Genomic DNA, 13973 nt, shown 5'->3' on the forward strand with positions numbered 1-13973 from the left:
CTGAATACATTTGCAAGAAGCGAGATTCAACAGTTTACATTTACTTTCTAAATTAAAAGTGGCCTTATCAGTCCTGTGGATTTTAGCGTCACGAAGTCAGCGATTACTCGAGGAACTACTCAGATATTAAGGTCTCTGGCCCATGAAAATGTAATAAGATCAACAAAGAAAATTGAATACTAGAAGTAATGATGTAGTCGTTCTACCAGTTCGTTCTAGATGCCCGTTGACGGTATGATTTATCATCATACTAGTCACTGTATACATATATATACATAGTATTAAAATAAGTATCGATGCAGGATCAGTGACGACGAAAAGTGTGGTTTCAATGAGTACTGCTATAGTTCGAAAATGATGGGTAAAGTCCCACGTTAGCGTAGCGATTCCTCTCTGGTTTGCTAAGCGAAACACATGCATTGTTCTCATAAAAAAATAACTTATTCAAGTTATGGTCAATGCACCTTGTAGTAATCTCAGCATGCTTATGTGGAAGCCTGATCTTTGTCGATCAACAACGAAAGTAATGTAGAGTTTCCAAGCTTTCATAGTCTATTCAACGATAGGCGTTAGGCTTAGCCTCTAGCGGAGACATGAACTGAGAACCTAGTTTATTAGTATCCAATATGATTTTGCATTCAACTGATAGGTGTGCCTCTGCAGCAATAGTTTGGCGCTTATTGGGGTGATCGTATGAAGCTTGCAAACTAGAACAATAACGCCAAATATCTGCTTGACCCTACGTTGCTCGTTTTGTCCCATGTCAGAACGCCTGCAGTTGTTTTTTCTCGATAGATCACAAAGCTGACCGTTTGGTAGTGATGTTTTCTAAAAATATTATGGGTTGAACATAGTTTCTTCCGGCAGCTCGTTTCTGTCGCTAATATTAAGTGAGCGTTGGCCACCCTGCGTGTGTTGTTGTTTGTACCCACCGTGTACAGCCTATGTCGACGAAATGTTTCTTCTTGCTTGCCTCTTTGACTTTCTCGTTTTCATTAGCTTCACATTGGCCGTTCTTCGGCACACCGGTGTTTGATACCGTCTAATCAGCCGCTCGATAATCGTTTGCTTCTGTTCGGGCGATTGTACTTATCATTACGTTTATATTATACTTGGCAACACTAGTTCATTAGCAAAGCGAGTTATTTCATATATTGATTGATGGAGTAATTGTAAGCTATATTTTTGTTCCTGCAACTTTTCTAAAATCACCGTTTGTCAGTTCCGCTATCATCGTCCCAATGTTATCTAGTAGCCCTACATGGTCACTTGCGTAAGAACGCTTGTAATACCGCGATCAGATTATATCAGTGGCAGGATCGTGTTTGTCAGGTAAGCAAAAAATGCATATACCGGCCCCGTTACTAGTCGCAATTTCTCATGCTCCATCTTTCATTTTGTAAGTGCCCGCTGTACACGGCTGGCGCTGCACGCTAGCCGCCGAACACAAAACATAAGTGTACCTATAGCGAAGCCCTCTGCAGCTAAATATGCATCCTATAGGATGTCGTGATGACATACCAAGTACCTACTGACTCTTCTGTAATCAATCTTTCTTTCTACCCATTCAAACGCTACACACTTGTCTAGTCATTACAATTTTGGAGCTAGCCACCCATTTCCGTATTACAGATGTAAACAAAAGAACAGGAGCTCATTGCGATTAAGATGTATAAGCGTATCTGTGTGTGTAGGCGTGCGAAGCATTATTCGGAAGGGAAGGAAGCACAAGTTCTCAATGCTACACTTTTATATCTAGAAGGCTGGAACTTAAAAATGATGTTTTGAACATTTGACATCATGCCCGTTGGCTATTGCTCGTGGAATTGTATCAAATTGCATTACTTTGTAAAGCAGATGTTACAATGACGGTTCAAAGTCGCCCCCCAGAACAGTGAAGTTGAAGATAGTTAAGAGAAGCCGGAATACTGTGTGAGACATCGTTGACCTCTTTGCTAGTGCATACATCGTACAACTTACTTTTGGTTCAGGTAATGAGGAGTATGAAAGTTCAAGAGTGGGATCGGGAGGTAGCGGATAGAGGTTACGGCGAAATGAAGTCCAGCCATAAGTTCCGAACTCGACACTGGGCTCGCATTGAATATGCTTCAAATTGGTGATGTCCGGTCATACGTAAAAGTATGTATTACTCAAACATTCTTAAGAAACATGTACAACGTAACAACCAGAAATTACCGCCATGTCCTTACTCATTTATGTAATTGCACCACTATGTCGATAGCGTTTGTCCTACAAATTGGGTATACAGGCTTACCGTACCTGAAGCCCATAAAAAGATATTCGTACAATTGTCACATATATCTAGATGTAAGTGCATTATTTACCTAACGCGGACATTTCATTTGTCCGGTTGTCGTATTATTTGTATCGTAGTAATTTTGATGATTATTATAATACAAATTTCGTCCAGTTAAATCTGGAGTATATCGATTACCATAAAATGTTCTATGCTATTTTGGTTAACTATTTAGCTATTGTGAGAATTCTCCACGCCTCTATCAGAATACGCTAAATTTTTCGTTTCGTTACCACGTCGGATGATGCTCTAATTTCTTACAATGATTACAAGTAGTATAAATTTTCAGTAAGTTAAATATCTGTTGAAGATTTGCTAACATTCGGTAAATCTTCATATGCCTTCCAATCCCAGAGCATTTATTCCACTTTGGTACGGTCGGCAAACTTAACTCGTCAAGTTCTCATTTCATATTTTGATTTCTTCGTATTAGAATACGATGTGTGTAATATCTGTTCTTCTCATTCAACAAATTGTGTATGTTCTTTTTTTTTGTTACCTGCCATTTTGTCTTTATATCTATATACTGGATTTAATTTTGCGGTTTTTTCTCTTTCAGCCTGCAGACCGTTGTCTAGGCGCTCATAAAAGAGTCAGCTATTTATTATATGCACGAGCCACTGTAGAATTTTTTTAGCACTAAATTTGCCTCTCAAGAATAATTATAAATAATGCATTTTTCAGTAGTATATATGCGCGCGAATGACTTGAACTACCTAGATGTGGCCTCAGACATCACGTTCAAGATACAATAGTTCTCAGAAGGAAATTTTACCCTGTCTGCCAGCAGAGAAGTCTATGTTCTCATCTATCGACCGAGGCTCGAATGTAAGATTCATTTAAGCGAATGTTCGGCCTTATTATATAGTGCATTGTTTACTGAGGTGCATCCAGTTGATGCTGATGCATAAATTCTACGTATATCGTTAAGTAATGTCTAAAACGGTGGTAACGACGGTGTTCGAACACGCTATTTATTTGGGACAGCGCTTCAAACCGTTCCGCCAAAGATGTTCACCTAGTTATTAAGTTAACAGTCCTGAATGATTCCAACTGTTTTAAGTTTTATGCCAGAAGTTGCGTTTACATTCCCTAAGACTGCTCCCTAAGACTGATTTATTACATTCCATCTTTTTTTCAATATGGAGAGTTAAAGATGTGTTTCACCATAACACGCTGTATAGTACATCGTCAGTGTTTCTTTCGTCCAAAGTTCATTTTCAAGTGTAGTCCTTGTTTTAACTCACGTAGATGCTCAAACTGCTTCGAACTATGATATAGATTCATGAGCGTACAGGGATACAAATACTATCTGAGGATCGTATCTGTCGCTAATACTTTTTGGTATACGAATAAAATAGAAAACCGTGCAGAACTTCAATTTCTTAGACCTTTCATATGATTCGCGTAAGAAAACTTCCAAAACTGAGCTTTTTTTTTTTTCTCAGCTAGTTAACATGTCTGCTTGTTCAGAAAAGGACTTTGGTCTTCATTTTCTTTCTTTATTTTATTATCAGCAACTGAACACTTCTCCTGATTCAATCAAATGATGTTTTGACAATTACAATTATTACATAATTCATAGGTGTTAATTAAATTAAGAAGACATGGGCTAAGTTAGAATTAAGTACATGTTCTGAACGAATCTTGCCCGTCACGTTTTTATGCTTAAACTTCGATGAAAACTCAGACGTAGAGAGAATGCCTAAAGCAGTAAAACTGTATACAAAAATAGCGAAATCGCTAGTCTGCCATCTTCCGTAAGTGACACTAGTTGTAACAATTTTCTTTTTAAATCTTCCCTCTCCCATAATTTGCCCGATTTAAGTGAGTTTTGGGTTATCAATATTAGACACCCGAAAGTTATTGCACCGTGTGTCCCATGCGAGTAGTCGTTAAGCCAGGGCTCAGATTCAACTAACTAGCTACCACAGTTAGAATAATTAGATCATTAACCCATTATACGTTAAATAATAGATAAGTGTCACTTATCTGCACCTAAATAGCCTCCACGTCTTAGCCCGCCAATCTTATTTCAAATAACGCCACCATTGTGCAGATAATAACCTTTCCTCCTTCATTCAAATTCCTATCGAACTTAAGAGGCACCGAACTATCGTAATAGTATAATTCACTTTGTCTTTATTTACACAACGTAGTTACGCTGCTACCTATATGGTACATAAATGATACACACTTGATAATTAGCCATTATATACAATAAACACTGCTCATTCGCTCTGAAGCGTGCCTTCGTACTTGACGTAATAATTTTTACTTTGTCAACGTTCTCTTACCACCGTTTGGTAAACTTCTCGCCCAAGCATGCTTAAGGCCTGTGGCGCTACGACTCACTTGCGTGAATCAGCATACATCAAAATAGCATTTAACAGCCGTAAAAAACGTATCGAACTATTCTTAACTCTCTCATTTATGTACATTATCGTCATTCCTCGATCATTCACTTTGGTTCTTTGCCTGCTTACGATAAATTATCTATCAGTCGAGCCTTTACCGATACAGTATTCGAATAGAAAAAAAGTACCGTGCCAACGAATACTAGGTTTTTTTTTTCTATAGCTAAAATGTATGCATGCATGCATGCATGCATGCATGCTCGCACGAGATACAACAAACTTTATGATTAATTGCAAATATATAGGAATTTGACAGGGTATCGCGCAGATCTATCATAGAAACAACCGAATCGGCTCCTAGCTCCTAGACTTTTTCTCTTCAGAACAACAACAACAACAACAACGCGTACGGCACCACGAATCAGGCTGTTATTATCATTATTATAGTGGTTCTATTGCTGATGTTGCCATAGGTTCAGTAGCAAAAAAAAAGAAACGTTTCTAAACAAAATATTCAAATTCACTGTCTCTATAGTTAAATTAAGTTAGATTGTTTCAGGTAATCGTTTGTCAGACTATTATTAGCATCATAATCGTTTACTTACATTCTCAGTATCGTCGTCATGTTTGCAGATGTCTCTGATTTTCATTCTACGTACGTGTGTAACTTGTGCAGTAGTTACTGAATGACCAAAACGGCCAAATATAGCACCTGTCACGTGGGGCTTTTTTTTTTCTAAAAAAATATCCTTACTCGAGAAAAATAAGAACACTGTCATCCTTCCAGTTAATGCTATCAAAGAATCTCATCTTTGACACGTTAATTATATGTATCGGGCTCTACACAAAACAAAACGTTTTTAGTTATTCTGATAACAGTTGTTCGAAATGACAAACAAAAATTATTTTTGTGCATTTGTGAAACTGATAGTTATTCAAATCCATACACCTCAGCTCGAAGTCCACATCTAGCGGAGAGGTGTGAACCGACACTAATGCTCATGAAGCAAATAGTTCACTATGATTTTGCGGTCTAAACCGTTTATGCATTGCAAGCGTTCTACCAGCAAAGTTATAGTTCGATGGGGCGATTCGATGGGTCGTATAAACATCCAGCCTGTTTTGCCTGGCAAGTAGACGATGTCCATCTCCTTAGTTGCTTAGGGTAGCAGTTAAAATATGATCTTCGATGGCCGCGTTCATAACCTTGTTAAGCCCCATTACGTAAGCTGTATCAGCGAACAGACTTCATTTTCATTCATCAATATCAATAATCGATAGTTATACGAAAACCTAACATAAATAATCTATTTAAAAGGTTTGATTAAGGGTCGTCTCTGGAAGAACGGTTCGTGTTCCTCCAAGTGTAACTTTGAAACGACAGCGTTTAGAAGGATACCGTACACATATGCTAGCCAAAAGCGCGTCCCGACCTTGCTTGCATACTGCACGTCATACACCAATACACAGTCGGGCACGGCGCTCTACTTTCTTTGGCTAAATAGTTTCTTACGGCACTTTGCAGTTTCGCGCCGTCATCACCCCTGGAATAGTACACTTCTGGGCCGGGAAGTTGGATGCTGTTGGTTTGCGCAAAACAAACCCCAGTTTAGTGGCGTATACGTTTAGCTATATGAATACGACCGAATGGACACTAAACTCAACATCTCTCTTATGTGAGGAAAAGATATAGGTATTAATGTTGGGCAATTTTTAAGAACTTCATATCAAAACTCTCTGACGTTGTTACAGTCAAGTTGGGAAAGTTTACTCCGGAACTATTATTAGAAGTGATGGCTGTATAACACTCTATATTACACGTGTTCAATGAAGACGTCGCAATCTGACGATGTCGTTGACGAGTGGGCGCAAAGGTGCTTCATAGAGGAACAATTATCACTGTTTGAGGTTACCGATTGTGACTCAGCGGCACACGCACTACAGGTTGCCCGAACAGTACAAGGCGCATTCGTCACCTTCCCGAAAGTACAAAAGTGAAGTCGATGATTTTGAGCCTGCGATGATCTCCGAACGATCGGTGGGGAGCGAGCCAATTTTTTAAAGGACCTATAAAGGAATTACATGAAAGTGCTGTACCCAGTTAAAGTGTGAGCTATGGTGACATGACGTTTTTTCAAAGAAGTGTCAAGTTGATGAATCATGGCACGTGTAATCTTTTTATTATAAAGTGACAAACTTCGCATTTCCGCCATAGTCTAGCCGAACGTGAACAAGATTAACTCTTGTGTGATAACAAATAACTATGGTAATCATAAATATTGATGCTCCTGATAAATTTGGCGGGGATATTTAATGGAAAAGAAATTTCAAAAATAGATTAAAAAAACTATGGTTTGCTCAGCTGATCAGCACGTCCCAAGGAAGGTTCAACGTTTTGCAAGAAGAAGCAAACCTTGAATGATGACTCTGCGTTCTAGCGGCACTTCTTCCAGCTACTCGGGGTCCACTTGTCGGACCTGGAGTTTGAATATGAGGAGCAAGTGGACGCGCTCCTTTGCGCAATATGGACTTAGGCAACGTTTTCGAAACACCCAAACCGAACACTTGGACCTTACGGCCGTCAAGGTAGGCGACAGCTCCGCTTCCATCCACATCCTCAGTAAAAGGCATACCATTGGCCCAATTTATTGTTGTTTTATGACGTTGAATCTGCAATAAAGCGTCTTGCTCAATGGAGTTTGTTTCAGTATCTTGCGAAAACATATTTCGAGCGAGCCATACTTCGAGAAAAATCAAATTTAATTTTTAAAGGAGTTTCTTCTTTTTAGCAATCACTACTGATATTGACTGCTTACCAAAAAAATTTTGGCTAAGCTTAGTACAGTCTTAGTGTTACTTTGACACAGTCTTCGTTGAGGCAAAAAAAAGTCGCATGTTTTATTAACTAAAGAGCCTCAAAAAAGCTTAACGTAATATATAAGGCGCTTACCGTATGCATGATATATATATATATATATATATACATATATATATATACTGTAGCTGCAACGTTGTATCCTAAAATGTTCAAAGTTTCATGTTCTTTATACCTTTCGGGGTTGTGCGTTAAGGATTTTTTTGTCATCATCGCTAGAGGTGTCATTGTAGCTTCCGCCGTCACTGTCTATCATTTGTGGGCGATTACCACCTAAAGAGCGCATTTGTCGCAAGGGATCCTCATGTGATGCAGCGTAAACATTGCCGAGACTTGCAAAAGGACGCGCAGCTGGTGCTCGCACCTCTGATCGAGAGCGTCGTGGCCGCTGCGTCGCTTGTGAATGTACCGGCATGTCCTCCCATTCTGAGTACATCAACGTCAATCTGCGATGCCAAACAAGACAAATTCTGTTCGTTTTGTCCTGCTGCATTTCTCTACAGGGAACTTAATAATATGTCCCTTTAAACTTTTTTTTTGCGAAACCTCATACGTGACTTTGGTTTTCAAAATACAATAAGCAAATGCAACAGCATTGTGACAATTAGTTCAAAGTATGTCAATTATATTGGTCGCTAAAAAAAAAAAGGTAATGTTCAAGATTCAATGCTCGCGAGTTCTTACCTTCCTGCGTCAAGAGTGGCAATTTTATTGTCAAAGGTCTCACTTTTACACTTTGAGCTCAGAGAAGGTGGTACCGGAGGTAGACACATCTTATATGACATACCACCCACATCTATGAAGCTTGGTGTTACCTCAGTTGGTATAGGTGGCAGCGGTATATTGGGTGGTTTCATTGGAATACGTCGAACGGTGTTATCGATTGAAGGAACAATGGCCCCACTGCCAGTCACTAACGCTGCGCTATTCACATGTCGCTGAGGGGCACTATTAGTATTACCGCCATTAGAATTGCTAATGAAGTTTGAGGTATTATTAAGTTGTGAAGGTTCATCGTCCATAAAATTCACCAGGTTCTTTGTGGAATTAAACGAATTGTTCATTCGAAGCCTATTATTGTTGCGATTGGCGCCTGACGTGCCGCCACTTATGTCCTTTCCTTCAAATTGTTCAGCGGAAGTTACTGAAAATGCTTTATCAGTGGAGGCTGACTTGCAAGGAGCCTGTGAGATACCATCAGAGAAACACCTTAAGATGTTCCTGCAAAGGCATTGGCGTTACAATAAGATATATTCCTAGTACTTTGTAAATGTGAAAGCATATTTATTTCGATATATATATATATACCGTGTATTACCTCTATTTTAAGCATATTCTGCGTAATAACATTAGGATTAGTAATTTACATTGTTTTTAATGATCGTTGACCTTGTATGTTGTTTGGTATCATTTTTACCTCGAAGCAGGACAGCAACAGAAACAAAGTGCAGCCACAACAACGACAGTAACGAATGCAGATGCGGCTACTACGACAATTAGAGCACGTCCGTCTAGGCCAGCGGCGGAGGCTGACGTAAGTCGTTTAACGTTGTCGGCTAACGTGACGATTTCCTTGCACATCATTAGCGTTTGCTCGACTGACAGTTGCAGGTGAACTGGAATATCGCGTAAACCCCCTAAGGAACACACAATCGAACAACCTGCAGGTAGGTAGTTGAATGGTTTTGTTGTAACTGATGCCTTAATAATTCAATATTACTTTTGGATATGACCTATGTAAACACATAGTAAGGACATCGTGCGACGTTTTTTTTTTTTTAACAGAACAATATAACTTCTGTTCGGTCAGTAACTGCGCATGCGAACCTGGGACAGTTCGATCCGCCATGGTGTCCTCCACAAGCGTGTCGATAGGAACAAGGCAGCAATCGTATGCCGTATCAGGTGCCAGTGATGATACGGTGTAATTATACACATTTCCATTTTTAGAGTGGCCAGATGTGTCGCTCACTCGAACCTCACTGAAGTTCCCTGTGCCGATCTTCCGTGTGAGGACGATCCACTCGCGGCTGGCTGTTGACTCGTCGTCACCGCCCTGTTGTAACTCGGCCAAGAACACGGGCCTCTTTTTGTTAAATATATAATGAATGATTTATATATGAGGAGATAAATGGCATTTCTTAAATATGATACTAATAGTTAATTGCGTGTCAGATATCTGAGATATATACACAACGTTTACCCCTATCGTTTACCCTTAACGAAAAGCCCTTAAAAGTAGTAGGGTAACTTTTAAATTGAAAATTCGACGCATACGAAGTGGAGGGCAAAGTCGCTTGACAGCTTGAGAGGCTTCGCTTACTGCATCTTAGTTAATACAGTAGCAAATATAAAGATCCCTAAAGATTTAAGACATGTTTGCCCCGCTTTGTGAATATATATATATATATTAAAATGATGTAAACATTATATATAAAGATAAAAGCGGATCCTATCAGTGGACGACAATTTTAAGGCAGTTTAAGAGAGTTTCCAAAGAGGAACACAGTGTGCTGTTACTCTACAAAAATGCTTATAAGTTTTTAATGGTTGCTTAAATGGCCGAATTCATTCGGCCAGCGACAAATCTGGGATGCATATGATCCAAACAGTATCTTAGCCAATAATGTTTAGTAATGATTAATACAAATGCTCTTTGACGTTTAGATTCTAACAGCTGAATAGTCTGTTTGCTACGCGGGGTAGGCAATGAACGAAATTAAACGCGCGAAAAATTTAAAAACGTTTTTTTGTCCTTCAACATATCGGCATTATTAACGCTGCACGTAATCCACCGTGCTTGAGGTTTTTTTTGCATACGTGAAAAGTTCATGAAGTTACTGAATCTTTCGCTTAAAAATCGCTTATTAAATTGCTTAAAATATAGCGTGAAGAAGATTCCAATAGTTTAACAACAAGATACCGTTCTAATCCGGAAAACTAGAGAGAAGTAGAGGGGTAAAATGGTAATTGTGTTCTACACAGCTATTTAAAACGTTGCAATCGATTGGAAAAAAAACATCGAGACAAAGAGATCTTTTGATGTCGTAACACTCTAAACTGAACTCGGAAAAAACCAAAAACAAAAATCTACTAGGCATAGAAACTAATTACATAAGATATAATAATGCTGTTTCAACCATCTTTCTTCTCTGAGGTCACCTACAGAAGAGTGGCCTGCAACAAATGTTTGTTCTTAACTGTCTCTTTAGTAAACGCAATCAAGCAGGAAATGACTTTCCCCATCTTACGATTGTTATTTTATGCACAAAGATTTGATGTGTTTGTTGATGGATTTCCTTCTACATGATAGAGGACATTATCGTATAGGCCAAAGAAAACTGAAATGAGGCTTAGTCACCTGCTGCGGTTGATTGAGCTGCACTCCGATAATTAAAGTAAAATCTAATTTGCTTCTAAAATGTCCTCTAGTGTTTAATGTTTACATTAATTAAATTGCTTGTATTAATTAAATTGCTTGTACATGCATACATACATTTCTGCGCGTCCTGTAGAGAGTCGTATTTCCGACAGCTAACTGTGTGACCTTAAGCTTCCAGCGGACCCAAATAGACCGTTGGCCTCCTCGCATGGCCAGTAATTGTGTGGTAACCCGCTGCGACACCCGACGTTTCTCAACGACAGGTGCCATGAAAAGGGATGACACCTACAATCGTGTGCACGAGTGAACGATTACTTCATTGTATAATCTCTTAACTGAAGGTTTTATCAACACTGAAAACAGCTTGGCAAACAAATTGGAATTAGAAAGAGAGTGTACTTGTGAGGTTCATTGACAATGTGCGTCATGCATGATTTTTCCTCGCATGGTGTCAGTAAAATCAATCAAAATGCCACAATAAGGCGTTTATTCATACGCGTTTTTTTATTACATCTATATTGATTTCGTTTTTCCTTCAATATCCCCAGTCTTCCAAGTCTTATATAGCAGTACAGGCCGCTAGTTAGTTTGCCTTCGAGAGCAACTAAAACCAATCGCGTCATAGCTGGTAAAATGCCCTTTCTTCTCTAAAGTCTTGTAGAATACAACCAGTGGTAGAATTGGAGGGTTCATGTACACTGACTTCCTATATGGCGGCTTATTAACTCGAAGATCTTCGAGCTAAGGCAGTATGCCTTTGTGACTTACACGTTTTAAATAGCCATAAAAAATGTAGACGCGGCGTTCCTAGCTTTCATCACCATGTCTTTTCTTCTTCGTGTAATTTTTGCGAAAAGGGAATACTCTGTCCTATTTAAGGTCTTTAGTACAACTAGAATGAAAAACTGAAAACGGAAAATTATTAAACACCTACCTGTCGTGTATGTTCAGTTGTGTTTTTGTGGCTTTGCCGGGGTCCCTTGGTGCTGACAGACTGGCACGCCGCGGGATCCATTTCAAAATGCTGGTTGTTATCTTCTACAATAGACAGGGCAGCACAGATAACGTAACGAGATTCGCTTTCTAGACCCTGGACGATGTCGGTGAAGATGGCATCATCTGCCGACGAATGCGGTCCTTCCCCGGAACGATTATGTAGTTTAATTGCATATGGACTTTCAGCTTCATGCCGATATACAATAGTCCAAGGAAGATCTGAAAGTATATTTTTTAGTTAAAAGGAGAAACATTTTTACTCTATCACTCGATCAATGAAGTCCGGTACTCACTTTCCCCCTTCTATTGATCTGTTGTAAATTTGTATTCTTCATGAATATACATCTTGGGCGTCTATCTACGGCATCTAAGTAATTTCAACGTAGTTTCGCAATACAAAACGACACATTTTTGCCGGACTAAAGATATTATTTAATCAGGTCTAATTTGGAGCTTGTCCTAAAACCTAAAATTGGGTCAAATATACCCAATGAATTGCACCTACTCTGCGTAACATAGGAAAGTATATTATTATATAACTACAACTGAATATTATTAGGTAGCTCTACACGTACCTAGGGTTTACCATAGAAAAAAAATAGCTGAGAGTTTGCCTAAAAACATAAGTTCCGGAACAATTTCGATTACAAAAACTAGAAATTGGTACTGTTATTAATATCAAGTAAAAAAATAGAGGCTATTGATGTCTACTTATAGAAAGCGTGGAGTATATTATATAGGCAGAGTTGGTAAATTTTGACAAAAAGACCACTCTGTTTTAGGTCTATTACATTTTGAAGCGGCGCAGTGTCAATCTTCGAAGCAACTATCTGATGCAGACCGTTTACAAAGACAATACGAGCGAAGGACAGCGTGCCTTCACAGCGTAGGAGCGGTTAGTGTCTTCACAACAGCGCTAAACGAAAAAAAAAAAGGACGAAGTTGCCTGCAGACGACATACTATCAAACAGCGGCATTTGCTCAAACGATATCAACAGAAATCGCTACAACAACCGCTAGCAACAGCGGTAGCGGCAACAATGGCTAACTCATCGCCATTATGTTCGTCTTCGTTTTCCCCTTTTGCCCCATCCACAGTTGATTATTCGTCGTCTCTGTTCTTTTCTACTGCTAGTAACGTTTTTTCTGGCGTCTTCCTTAACTACCGTTGCTTCTGACTCATGATGACGACGGCGTCAGCACCAGCAGCAGTGGCAATAACGATGCAGGCTACCGTTAAGCTGCGAGGCAGGAGGCAGGTGCCATGAGACGGAGTTACGTGTTGCCTCTCGATTTGGTCGACTGTTTCCCGAAGTCGAGATGTTGAACTACGAAATTTATTCTATCCTTGCCACATGAAAAGTAACCTTTTAGAATGATACGGCTAGCGACAAGTAAAGAGCATACCCTTGGCAACGTATACTTACATTATAAACACACAGTAATGATGCTTCCAAAGTATAATAATTTAATATTGAGCACAGTAGTGTGCCTCTGCTCATACTGTTAAGTGTTCTTTAGTGTACATGATATACAGCGGTTAGAACAAATATATTCCGCTTAGGTCGTCCCATGAGGCTCTGCTTGTAAGACGTACACTTTAGGGCTAATATGAATTTTTACGCTTTGCTTAAAGTATTGGAAACGTTTTAACGCGTACTTTACAAAAAAAAAAGTTAGATGCTTGTTTAAATACGTCGGTCCCTTTTCTTTTGTTTGTTTCTGCACATGCTGTCAGCTTGTGCCAATATTTAGCTATCTAATAAAGTGTTATCTCATGACACCTTTCGCGCGCTGTGCTATTTTTTCAACGTTGTTCTTGATTATCACTGCTTCACTTAAATAGCTTATATAAATCCGTGTTATCCAATCGAATTAGGAATCAATGTTTACTGCTAAAATTTTTAATGCGTTGAAATGGCGACGTTTCCTCTATGGTCTCACTTGGAAAACCGTATACAGACTGACAAAACAAGACGAATATTTTTTGCCGTCTTGAATATTACAAAGCTCTGCATAAGGGTTTGCATTAATTCCACAAAATGT

The 13973-nt window shown here is 39.1% G+C and overlaps 1 protein-coding gene across 1 annotated transcript in view; it reads right to left on the minus strand.

Moving 5' to 3' along the window:
* Positions 1-4431: 4431 nt before the first annotated feature.
* Positions 4432-13973, minus strand: part of LOC111273070 (uncharacterized) — a 33408-nt gene continuing 23866 nt past the window's right edge. The window contains exons 5-12 of the mRNA XM_022854764.2: positions 11866-12146; positions 11046-11216; positions 9377-9605; positions 8967-9186; positions 8234-8770; positions 7725-7995; positions 7088-7344; positions 4432-6741 (exon numbers count right to left, since the gene is read on the minus strand). Of these exons, the coding sequence (XP_022710499.1) occupies positions 6489-6741; positions 7088-7344; positions 7725-7995; positions 8234-8770; positions 8967-9186; positions 9377-9605; positions 11046-11216; positions 11866-12146 (2219 nt within the window). The 3' untranslated portion in view covers positions 4432-6488. The remainder of the gene's footprint in view (positions 6742-7087; positions 7345-7724; positions 7996-8233; positions 8771-8966; positions 9187-9376; positions 9606-11045; positions 11217-11865; positions 12147-13973) is intronic.

This window comes from Varroa jacobsoni, unplaced genomic scaffold, assembly GCF_002532875.2.
Source record: "Varroa jacobsoni isolate VJ856 unplaced genomic scaffold, vjacob_1.0 scaffold_193, whole genome shotgun sequence".
NCBI classification, from domain to species: Eukaryota; Metazoa; Arthropoda; class Arachnida; order Mesostigmata; family Varroidae; genus Varroa; species Varroa jacobsoni.